The sequence below is a fragment of the Chrysemys picta genome, chromosome 5, assembly GCF_011386835.1.
Source record: "Chrysemys picta bellii isolate R12L10 chromosome 5, ASM1138683v2, whole genome shotgun sequence".
Classification (NCBI taxonomy): domain Eukaryota; kingdom Metazoa; phylum Chordata; order Testudines; family Emydidae; genus Chrysemys; species Chrysemys picta.
In genome coordinates this window covers 139,320,603-139,332,783 of record NC_088795.1, presented here as the reverse complement: position 1 = coordinate 139,332,783, position 12,181 = coordinate 139,320,603, and the positions used below count along the sequence as shown (strand labels likewise).

The 12,181-nt window shown below is 42.9% G+C and overlaps 1 protein-coding gene across 5 annotated transcripts in view; it reads right to left on the bottom strand.

Moving 5' to 3' along the window:
* The window catches only part of EXOC6B (exocyst complex component 6B), a 442,104-nt gene that overhangs the window by 159,113 nt on the left and 270,810 nt on the right, over positions 1–12,181 (bottom strand). For all 5 annotated transcript variants that reach the window (XR_006175726.2, XM_005291461.4, XM_042855633.2 and 2 more), the window contains exons 17-18: positions 5,142–5,276; positions 3,334–3,513 (exon numbers count right to left, since the gene is read on the bottom strand). Coding sequence is in view for 4 of the 5 variants with exons in the window: in XM_005291461.4 (XP_005291518.2) it covers positions 3,334–3,513; positions 5,142–5,276 (315 nt within the window). In the remaining variant the exon portion in view is untranslated. The remainder of the gene's footprint in view (positions 1–3,333; positions 3,514–5,141; positions 5,277–12,181) is intronic.

Genomic DNA, 12,181 nt, shown 5'->3' with positions numbered 1-12,181 from the left:
TCTGGGAAACAAAGTAACCACAGAACAGGAGCAAGATGGCCAGGGAAAGGGGGCTCTTCTCTCAACATGTCTCAACCCTGTTTTGCAGGGCCATTTCTAGCAGTAAGAGGATAGTTCACTCTCCATGGACCACTCAATCTTTTACCTCTTATTAAACAGCTAAAAGTGTGCAGTCATGGTGGTAATTTGGGGGGAAGGGGGGAAATCGAGACTGCAAACTCTCTTCACACAATGCACCAACGCTCATCCCATGCAGGGCCGGCTCCAGGCACCAGCGCAGTAAGCAGGTGCTTCGGGCGGCCAATGGAAAGGGGTGGCATGTTTGGCTCTTCGGCGGCAATTCGGCAGCGGGTCCCTCAGTCCCTCTCAGAGGGAAGGACCTACTGCCGAATTGCCACCGAAGAATGAAGCGACAGTGGTACAGCTGCCACCAAAGCGCCGCCGATCGCGGCTTTTTTGTTTGTTTTTTTACGCCGCTTGGGGCAGCAAAAACGCTGGAGCCGGCCTTGATCCCATGGTAGTAATACTCGGTCATTAATGACTTGGTCTGGATTCAAACCAACAAGCTAGAGGTGAAAGGCTCTATTATTCCTTTAGCAATACTCTCATATATACCTATAATTCATCTTTTTTACTTAGTTGTTTTCTCTTTCATCCATATTCTTCTACAAAGTACATACTGCTTTTGTATTGCTTCTATGTACTGCTTTTATATTGTTAGACTTGGGATTTCTTTTGTGCATAAGGGTTGACGTTTTATTTGAAAACAATAAAAAATACACTTAGAAACAAAGCAAAATTATGGGATCAACCAGGAAAACCCAACAAGAATGGGAGAGAAAAGAGAGACTTAAGTGTATTTAAGGATTTAAAAAAAAACAAACAAACCAGGATGTATACAATGTCACATTTTCCCCTGACTTTAACATAGGCTACAAGTCACAGAGGAACCCTCGAACAACTTAGAATGAGGGCACATTCACACTGTTCTTGTAAAGAACATAGCTCTGAAATATTAAAAATTCCACACCCACCTCCCCCTACAAACTATTTAAGCTAGATGTGCAGCATTACAAATCACACTTTTAGATCTGATTAACTATCTCCCATACTTCCATAGGCGGTTGTGAGGATTCGTTTTTGTATGATGCTTTGAGGATAAGGTGCTACATATGTGCTGGCTCAATGTTGTTAACTCGTTACCTGGCATCCTTACTATTAGGAAAGGCAGAGTGACTTTTTAAGCAGTTGGGTAGTTTTACATATCTTAGCTTGATAGAGAGGTTGCTTCTACCCTCCTCAATCTTTTTTTGGAGTAAGCAGATGCCCTCCCTAGTCCCAAAACAATTTTGATTAATTTGAAAAGGAAACAATGTTTTAAGGAAGATAAATCACTCCAGGTCCATCTCATAAATCACTATGGGCATGTCTTTCCTTCTTCACAGCCCCACGTTAGCCATGCTTAATGCTTCGGTGAAAAGATACCCTGTCAATCAGGTCTACAGCAAGACAACACAGAAGCTGAGGATGAACAAAGAGGGAGTTTCTCTCCTTACTGGAGGAGGCGTGTGTGAAAGGGTTGAAGGGGAAGGGGTATGTTGCAATGATTTTGTGGGCACTTAAGTATTTAATTTCCCGAATAAATATTCATTTGGATTCCTACAAAAACATGCCTCTTCTTTCATCCCAGGTGCTCATGCATTAAAAACACCAATAAAGCATCCAGGATAAACTGAGAAAGTATGAATTCTTCTTACTTTTTACTGTACCATCTCTACCTAGCAAAAACTTACTACTAAATTACTCCGCAAGTTCAAGCAGTAGAGGTGTGTGCTATGGGGCTGAAGGTCCAGATTTAAAACCTGATGACAACCCATGGTAGAGGTCACTGTAGTTATATCCAGATCCCTAGTAAGACAACATCTAGTAGTTAAAGAAACCAATCTTTGGAGGCAGCAATCCCCAAATTCTAAGCCTGGTTCTGACACAAGTTCCTGTCTGGCCACTGACATGTCACTTCCCTAGCTGCGCTGCAATATGGGATGGAGTCATTTTGAAAACATAGGTGACCCAAAAGGAAGAGATGGGTGAAAACGCTCCAATCTCTCTCCACCACAGCCCAATCTCTCCTGCAAAAGTTAGTTGCGATGCTTAACATTCCCCCTTCTCACCTCATTCACAGTGGTGTCTTCAAATCTGATTAACTGGAACAAATCCTTCTCACCATGCCTCTGGCTGTTTCTCCATCCCTAGGAATCAGAACTAATTCCTTTCCAGCTGTCAAATCTTCTAGACACCACAACAAGGACCCTTATGGGATCCAAGATGCCGTAGGCGGAGGATTTCAAAAAGGTACCACTAAGGCTTTGGCTTTAATATTGGCTAAATGACACTGACGAGTGGTCTAAAACCTTTGTAGTAGATCAGTCAGAGAGATGAACAAGCAGGATGAAGCTAAGACAGACAGAACTACAAATGCTTAAGAGTCAGTCTTTTTAGTCTATATCACAGCTGATGAAATTTAACAAATTATGCGCCCAAATGCCACTGAGTTGGGCAGCTACCAGAGTGAATGATAAGTAGTAAAATGAAAGAGTGAAAAGATGTAACCACATGTAATAGAAATACATTTTTCCATGGTTTTGACATTTCAAAGTTCTACTGATTGAAAATATTAACAGGGACAAATCCATAGGACCCAAAATAAATTTTAACAAGAAAGGAGTTCTTTGTGGATAAGTGAAAATGCCTGATTATTAAGTTTACTTTACTATATAGGATATTATACTCTAGCAGGTCAATAACAGAATTCAATGGATAACGGGATGATTTCTCTAGAAATAAGTAAATGCAGGTGTATTGTAAACCGAGAAAAAGCTACTCTCTTCTATTTGATGCAGAGCTATATTTTGAACTGGTGACATTATGAGCACATTGTTACAAAATATGCAACTGAAAAACTCAAAGGCAAAATATATTCTCAAACGTGGTACCTTTTCTAAAATAGTCACTTAACACTGATTAAAATAAAACTATACCCCAGTTATTTAAAATCGAATTTAAATGGAGTACCTCGTTAATTATATCCCTTACCGTATTTTTTAAATCAACAGCTCTGTATGTTTCTCTAAGGCTTTAAGAAGCGGTTTTGGGAGCTCCCTGAGGGAGCCTGACTTCTGATAACACTTGAAATGCCTTATTTGAAAAATCAGTTCTGTTCATGACAACAGCACAATGCATCATTTCCACTACACTGCAGAGGTAAAGTTCTACAATGGCATCAGAACCCCCAGGCACTCCCAGTTTTCAAAGAAAGAGACCACTGTCACTTACAGGTAGGTGTGTGAACACAGCAAAGGTGCTGCGCAGGAAAGCAATGAGATCTACCAGGTAATCGCTGGCTTTGCTGCCCGGTTCAGCGGCCATCCAGTCGTAATCTGCCAGCTGCAAAAACTGGTCTATCTTCTGGTTCAGATTAGTGTAAATCTCTTCCTCTGCAGCATGGCGGGCATCCTGGGAAACAAGAGAAGACTCCTTAAAATGGGATGGGAATGAAATTGGCCCACCTAGTGTACAGAGCATGCAGTGCTGTGCACCGGTTCAACTCACTCTACATTAGTAAGGTAACAAGATGTGGTGTCACATTCATGGTTTGTTCTTCATTGGCTTCCCTTTTTTGTCCTACATGCTGTGTAGATCTTCCTTTTTTCTACCAGTCTAGCTGATAATGTTTTTGCATTCTCCCATTAGTGGCTCTGTTCCCTTTTCTAACTGGGTAACAATGCTATTTACTTGCAAGTCAAAGCAGGAATGTGGGCTTGATTTCAGCCTCTGAAGTGCACAGAAAAATAGTAATTTCTGAATACACCACATAGTCCTTCCAGTTATTACCTGCATCTAGCAAGAGGTTTCTATCCACAAGGAAATATTATTCTTGGACAGTCATGTAGAGAAATGCATTAGCAGAACTTATGCTCAGTAGTTATACCTAGGATATTTATACTGAATGTTGGTCTGGATGAGAACTGGTTCAAAGTTCAGCTCTGGAACAGGCTTCCAAGAGAGGTTATGGAATCCCCATCATTGGAGGTTTTTAAGAACAGGTTGGACAAACACCTGTCAGGGACGGTTGAAGTTTATTTGGTCCTGCCTCAGCGGAGGGGGCTGGACTCAATGACTTCCCAGGGTCCCTTTCAGCCTGACATTTCTATGATGGCTACAGTCTTCTTATAGCCTAAAAATTACAAGTGTGTAAACTTATGGCCAAGAGAGCTGTCAAGCAAACAACTGCTCTCAAGCATAAATGCAGAAAGCTGGGATCTAAGAGAATGTTGGCTTGAAATTCGGTGGACATGGTCAAATGAGCTCAGCTGCGTCCATGGCTGACATACTGTAGGAAAGCCAAACCCAGCAGTGTTCTCCAGACTGCCGCTGCTTTCCAGTATGAATGAAAAAACGGCAATGATGTTTTTCCAGCATCCTGTCTTCCCTGTACTACTACCCTATTGATATTAGTTCACCGTTTCACAGAGAAAGCCCGGGCCTGGGTGCTTTGCTCTTTGGGAAAAGTCACTTATCTGTAATTTGTGTTCTCAAAAGTTAACCCATCCATGTATTTTTGGTGAGGTAGTATACTTCCTACCATTTGCTTGTCTGAGGGACTGTTCGCTAGGGGCTGATAAAATGCCTTAATAGTGGCAAACACTTGATGATGATTTAGTTTGGCAGCTTTAGAATGTTACGGCAAAAAGGAATTTGTGTAGGTCACATGCACTGGGTGCACAAAGTGAGGAAAAACTCCAGCCTACCTTTTGGAACGTTATATAGGTGACTAATCTGGAAGTGACTCATTTGTTATTGTTTTCCTTGCTGCTTTGTTACTGTAGGGTTGATGATAAATACTAAATTGCTGACGACGGGCTTTTTTGTTTTTAAAGAAAGCAGTATTCAAATAATTTGAAAAACAACACATATTGAAAGGATTGCACAGATTTTATAAAATTATTAAAAAGATTAGTGTGGATGTTTCCAAACACATTTCACAGCACAAGATTATTTGTGGAGCATGCACAACTCACAAATGGTGTATCTACAGTCAGACATAATCCACAAAACACCCCAGGTTACTATGATTTTCTCACCTTGAAGGTGGTAGTGCCATAGAGTTTGGTAGTATGGACAGTCTCCGGGAGTACGTTGGTGATATTGGTTATGAATTCTTCTAGGAACTTGCAGGATTTCTCCAAATGGGTCGTATTTATAATAATCTGCACAAGCTGGGAAGGCAAGGAGATGTGTCAGGTGTGGCTTGTGTTTTTAAAGTAAGGGGTATGTCGGATTAATGGATGCCATAAACAGGGTGACCTATAGTCATGCTGACACTGCACAAACATACTGTACCCCGCTAAAGGCTAAAAAAATATTGTCCTGTTTTAACATATGAAATTTAAATAAAAGCTCACACTTGAGAAAGTAATTTAGCATGACTTTTGCTATTACCACGAAAGACTAATGAATTTTATAAACTCATTGTTCATTTTAGTACCGTTCAAATACTATTAAAATACAAAGGGTTACAGAAGATAACATATTTCTGGTCTGACATGGGATCTGTTAATAAACCCTAAATACCCTGTATTCTTGAGCGATAGCTCACAAAAATCACACAGTGGCATTTAGACATGAAGCCAGAGATGGTTTGGTGATAACTATGAACTGATAAAATGCCTTAGCAAAAGACCAAGCATTGCAAGTTTAGGGCAAAATGACCTTGCTTTTGCCTCTGATTCATTCACAGATAATTATTTAACTTCGCAAATAACTTATTTAGTTCCTTATTCACATTCACTTCTCAGGCAGGAGCCCAGTCTTCTTGCAAATTGCCTCCCATATTTCAGATGCGATATAAGCAATAATGGAAAGGTTCCAAGAACTTGCCATTTAACCCTGATGTCACATTAAAATATCTTCTGGGACATTTGTGCCATTTTGCTGGAATATTAGAATTCCAAAGTGACACATTCGAGACAAAAGGAAGTGGACTTATGACACCAGGAGAGAGAGTGCGCGCTTTACTAAATTTAGAACATTGACCTATAAGTATTCAAGATCATTTGCTTTCAAACGCCAATGATTCAGAAATAGGCAAAGTCATATCTGACAGGGTGCTACTCCCTCTCTCCCTTTGCCCACTTCTTAATTAAATACTTCTTAATTAGGTTATAATAATTGATTTTTACAATTCAAATCACACAAACCTTCACACCAAGTTTCAGTAATACCAACTAGGCTGAACAGATGTGCAAAAATGAGCAATTTCAATTCCTCTTGTTTATTACCCAGGCTTCAAGCATTGGTGTATAGGCAAGTAAATAACTTCTCATCACGTCCCTTGATGACTTAACTAATTTTAGTCTCATTAACTTGATTTTATTCCAAGTGAGTTCCAGTTTGTTCCCCCTTTTTATCTTCCCATTTTGTTGTTACTTTAACACCCTCTTGATTAGTCTAGCCAGTCTGCGCCCTAGAAGATCGATTCCCCTTTTACGGAGATGGAAGAGGGCATCCAAACTGTATAACTCATTCTCCCCATAGAAAAGTGGACCAATGTTCCACAAAATCAGACCCCTCTAATTTTACACCTCTTACCTAGCCAGCAGTTCACATCCAGGATCTTCTGCCTTGTGTCTTCCTTTGTTTATGGGACAGGAAGTATCTCAGAGAAGAGCTCTTGGACAGTCTTCTCCTTCCGCATCCTTCTGAGTTCTTGGAAGTCATCTACTATCTGTGAGGTATCCTGCCATGTAGTGTCATTAGTGCCAATATTCACCATCGCCAGTGAATATTAGTGCCCATCGTCTTCAGAAGCTTACCCAATTTTAGTCACATCTCACATCTTGGCTCCTGGAAGACCGCACACCATCCCATTGTCCATCTGGGTCTTACAGAAAACATTCTATTCTTTCATAGTACAGAATCCCAAACAAGGATTGTCTGTCCTCACTGGACGGTTGGAGATCTCTTTGTGGGCAAGTTTGATTGTCCTGTGGGTTGGGCTGAGCAGCCATCCTCACGTACATCCCGTCTGCTTTCCATTCCATTCAGCCAGCTGGATCTTCAGAGATATTTTCTGCAGATTCCACACGGAGGCCCTTCTAATGATTGGATTCTTCTAGCTATGCAGAATTCCTCATAGTCCTCTTCCCTCTGGTAATCACAATCTGCCCATCCTCATCTGCTTCCAGACATGCAGAATGCTCCCTGTCTCTCTTGCCTCGAGTGCTTATGAAGTGGCAAGCTTACGCTCTAGTTTCCACACACACTGGTTCCTTGATAGTCAATTCCTTTCTTCCTTGAATCTGTAGTGGTGAGGCTTTTCAAATCTGATTGTCCAAATTAAACAAATGAGAGCTCTTTTCTCCCCCTCTTGTAATCCCTTGTGTCCCTGATATGCATTTGCTTAATCCCGCTCTTTACTGATAATGGCTGCCCCATGGCCCTTTGTCTCTTGGTGGGAGATCAAAGCACACATGGTTTTAATTGGTGATGCACAAATCAACAAGAAGGGGGGGGGGTGAGGTTCATTGTCTCCAATGCAGTCTGGTTAGTATTTATATGGTATATCAAAGTGATGAGACATCTCAATTTACCAGGCTCAGTCCCACAGGCCTCCACCACGTTCCTACAAAACCCACTTCTATAAATTGACCTGCTACTTACCTTACATTAACTGTGGTCCTTTGAGATATTTTGTCGGTGTGGATCCCTCTTATGGTGCACATGCACTTCAGGCATGCAAGATCGGAATCTTTTGACTAGCACTGTCCACTGGGGCTGTGATTGTGTCCTGCATGTCCTCGTGCCCCCTCACCCAAGGGCATGTAAGTAGAGTGGCCCTGACCATCTCTCAGATTCATTGCTAATTCAAAATCCCAGAGAGCTGGATAATGAAGACGATGGGATGGAGAGTGGCTGTGGAATCCACCTGGGTGAAACACCTTGGAGACCTACAGTTACCATTATGTAAATGACCTTTCTTTTTTGAGTCTTTTTTGTCCATGTGGATCCTACTTACGACAATTAGTTAGCTGTTCCTAGATTAACAGGACACAGGTCTGAGAAGACTTACTGCAGCTAACTAAATAAGGACTGCAGAACTGCTCTCCTGACTTTAGTATCTGAACTAGTTGCTAAATCCAGGGCATAATGCTTGGTAAAGGTGTGGACTAAGTTGTATGTGAGCCCTGCAGCACTCTGATACGGAACATTTATTCGGCACATAGAGGAGATTGTATGGCCTCTAGCTGAATGGGTCCTGATGCTGCCTGAGGAGAGGGGCATATCTGTTAGTTGGTAACGAATTGTGATGCACCGAGTGATCCACTTGGATAATATCTGGGAAGAGGTGGCCTGACCTTTCACAGCCTTCTTCAATGCCACAAATAAATGGGATAATTTCCTGAATGGCTTGGTCCTGTCTAACTGATAAAGAAGGGCTCTGGAAACATCTGAAGATGGAGCTTGATTTTTCGCAGGTGTGAATGTGGTTTGGGGAAAGAAAACAGCGAAGCTGGTGGTTTGCTTTAAATGAAAATCAGACACCACTTTGGTAAGAAAGTTCTGATGATGACTCTGCACACCTTATCTCTATGGAAAAGAGTGGAAGGGGTATCTGCTACTGAGGCTTCCTCTGCAGCATGGGGCACAGTTCATTTGAAGGTTTAAACTAGGGTAAATGGTGAAATCTCTGTAAATTGAAGTCTTTAAACCATGATCTGAAGGCTTCAGTAACTCAGCCAGAGGTTCTGGGACTATTACAGGAGTGGGTGGTGAGGCTCTGTGGGCTGCAACGTGCAGGAGGTCAGACTAGATGATCATGATGGTCCCTTCTGGCCTGAAAGTCTATAAGATGTTTAAATCTCGCTACCTCTTCTGGCTGAGGGGACAGCCATCATGAAAATGGTTTTGAGAATGAAATGCTGTAGAGAGTACTTGGATAAGAGTTCACTGGGGAGTTCCATGAGGCCCATAAGAACTACATTAAGCCACGAAAGCTTATGCTCTAATAAATTTGTTAGTCTCTAAGGTGCCACAAGTCCTCCTGTTCTTCTTTTTATTAAAGTCCCAGGCAGAAGTGGACTCTCAAACCAGCGGAATTGTATCTGTGTGGACCCTGACAGAATTAATGGTGAGGCCTAATAGCTTAAAAAGACGTAGTCCAAAATCCTGGGAATAGGATTTAAAAGGATGAGACCATGTCGTGAAGCCCAGATGGAAAAACCTTTCCACTTTGAACTGTAGACTGATCTTGTCTCAAGAGGGCTTCCTGCTCTACATTAGAATTTTCTTGGACCTCTACAGAGCAATCGCTGTCTGTAGTGCTCAGTCACCAAACCTCCAACCCATTGGATGTAAAGATGTTGGGTTTGGATGAATAATTTGTCCTTGATTCTCAGAGTGTACATCTAGGACATCGGTGAGAGATCTCAATAGCTATGTGGACAGATGCAGTAGGTCTGTGAACCAATACTATCTGGACCAACAAGGGGCTCTGAGTACTACTGTGGCCAGGTCCTACCTGATTTTCCTTATGATCCTGGGTATCAAGGAAACGGGAGCAAAGGCACAGAGAAGGTTGTGACTAAGGGGTTCGGAAGGCATCCTGGAAGGAGCCTGCGCTGGGGTCTGCTCTGGAACAGAATAGTGGACATTTGTTCTTGGTGGTGGCGAACAGATAAATTCTGGGAGGACCCCATCTGTGGAATACAGGTTTGAGCATGGAGTCTTTCAGTGACTGAGCCCTCATGAACGGTTGAGATGAATGGCTGAGTACTGCCTGCTGTGGTAATGCGCCAAATTGTTGTTTGCTCCCAGTAGGTGAAGAGCCATGGACGTGTTCCCATGAAGATGGCTTGATTGGTTGACAGAGGGAATTGAAAGGGCACCCCCCTTGCCTGTTAATATAAAACATTGTGGAGGGGTTGTCTGTCAGGATCTGCACCACTATGGTTCCTTTCAGAAGCAGTAGAAAAAGTCCACAAGCTAGTTCAAATCACCCAGAATTCCAAACGGGGACCCTGAGCCATTCATCTCAACCATATGTGGGGGGTGGGGGACTCTTTCCAGAACCATCTGCTTTGAATCTAGGTGTTTTAGCCGGGTCCCCCAATCTGCTATAGAGACATCTGTAATCAGGGTCACTGTGGGAGGAGTGCAGAATATTTCTTTGCAGACAATCTTGGGGCCTTGTCCAACAGTCCAGAAAAGCTAGTACAGTAGTCCGTGCCACGAGATAAGTGTGCTTATGACGTTTGCTTGATTGGAAAACAGACCTCAAGCAGCTCCTGAGAAGGCAGAGGCAAAGTCTGGCAAAAGTACAGGATGCCACGTGACCTAATAGTTTGATGTTTGCACTGTAGGTCTCTGTGTAAGCTCGAAAGCGTCTCTCTTTCACCAACACAAGTTGGCCCAATAAAAGATATTACCTCATTCACCTTGTCTCTCAGAGATTCTTGCTGCTGTTGTAGGGTTTCCCCCGAGGCTGGTTATTAGGGATGTGATGATCTGAAACCTGTCTAGACGGAGATATGCCTCCAGCTTGGAATCAAGAAGAGCCCCTATACATTCTATGGACAGAAGTGAGGGATGACCCAAATAGCCCGAGAGAACCTGCTTTAATACGGAAATATAACCCCTTCTGACTGCACACCTCTAGTTGTCACCTACCACCCCTCGCTGGAACCCATATGGGGTATCATTAAACAATTACAACCCACTCTCGATAGGGACCACATCCTGAAAGAAATCTTTCCTGGATCTCTTCTTCTGGCCTTCAAACAATCCACCAACTTCTCCAAGTTCACCATCAGAAGCAAGCTCCCCACAGACCAGGATACGCCAACTCAAAGCAGCACCAGACACTGCCAGAACAGATGCAAAACCTGCAGATATATCACCACTGCTTCAATGATCAACACCCCCCCACAACTCACCTTTCAAGATCCATGGATTCTACACATTCCTATCACAACACACGGTGTACCTCAGCCAGTGCACAACCTGTGGTTGAACACTTTTCACAAAGCAAACACTATATCTGACCTCATCAGTCCTCATCCTTCAAGGAAACCTGTCTGGAAGATGATGCAGTGGTGGGTATTAATAGGAGAGGAGGGGGCTGTCTTATGGAAGGAACTAGAGATTTACTCTTAGAAGCTGCACTTCAGCTAAGTGCCTAAGTCACTTTTGAAAATGGGACTTGGCTCCTAAGTGACCTGGGAGGTTTTGGAAATTTTACTCAATCTGTGTGTCCCTCAGACACATTTTGAGAAACAGCGTAAAGCCTCTGAGATCCCCAGATGAAAAATGCAATGCACTATCATTTTATAAACACCGGCCAATATTTGTCCTACATAAGAATGAGCGTCAGGGTGAAGAACAGAGAAATAGTTTTGAGACAGAGCTAATGTCTTTTCCTCCTTTATCCGGACTAGAATGGGGTGGGGGGAGTTACCCATTTAGACCATAGTAGAAAAAAGGGGAAATTTGCTACCCAAACTGTATGTTGATAAGTGGTATGGAGCAGGAGGGTGACGCCAGCCTTAATATGAAAAAAGTGCCAAAGCAAAACACCGTAGGCAGGCAGCTCCTGCCAAATTAGACCTTTATTTTAAATTGGAGTCATTAAGTCTGAACTGTCGTGACCTGTAGGCATTTCCTGTGGAATCCCACTTCAGCTTCCAGAGAAGCAATGCCAATGCAGCTGAACAAACCCTCCACCACAGCACTCTCTCAACCCCATTATTTTCTTCTGCTGGCATCACCTTTCCTATGCCTCAGAGTGGAACACACACCATATGTCAAGCTCGTCTCTAAGCAGGGGGTAAGCAGCCTGGAGGGCCTCCCGTGGTAAGTTAACCAGTCAGCTATTAAGCGCTGTTCACAAAGTCACATGAATCAAATTGCTATTGTTTAAAAATATACTCGCAACAGAGGACGATTTTTTCCGCTGCATAGGGTAGGGCATAGCTCTACATTCCTCATTCCCAAGGACACCCTGGGGGGTAGGAGAGGAGGAAAATGCCCCCAAAGATCAGAGACGCTCTCCTGTGCTGGAGGGCAACAAGGCAAGGGTGAATCCCAGTTGTAAAACTGAGCGCACATATAGGGATAAACCAGTTCT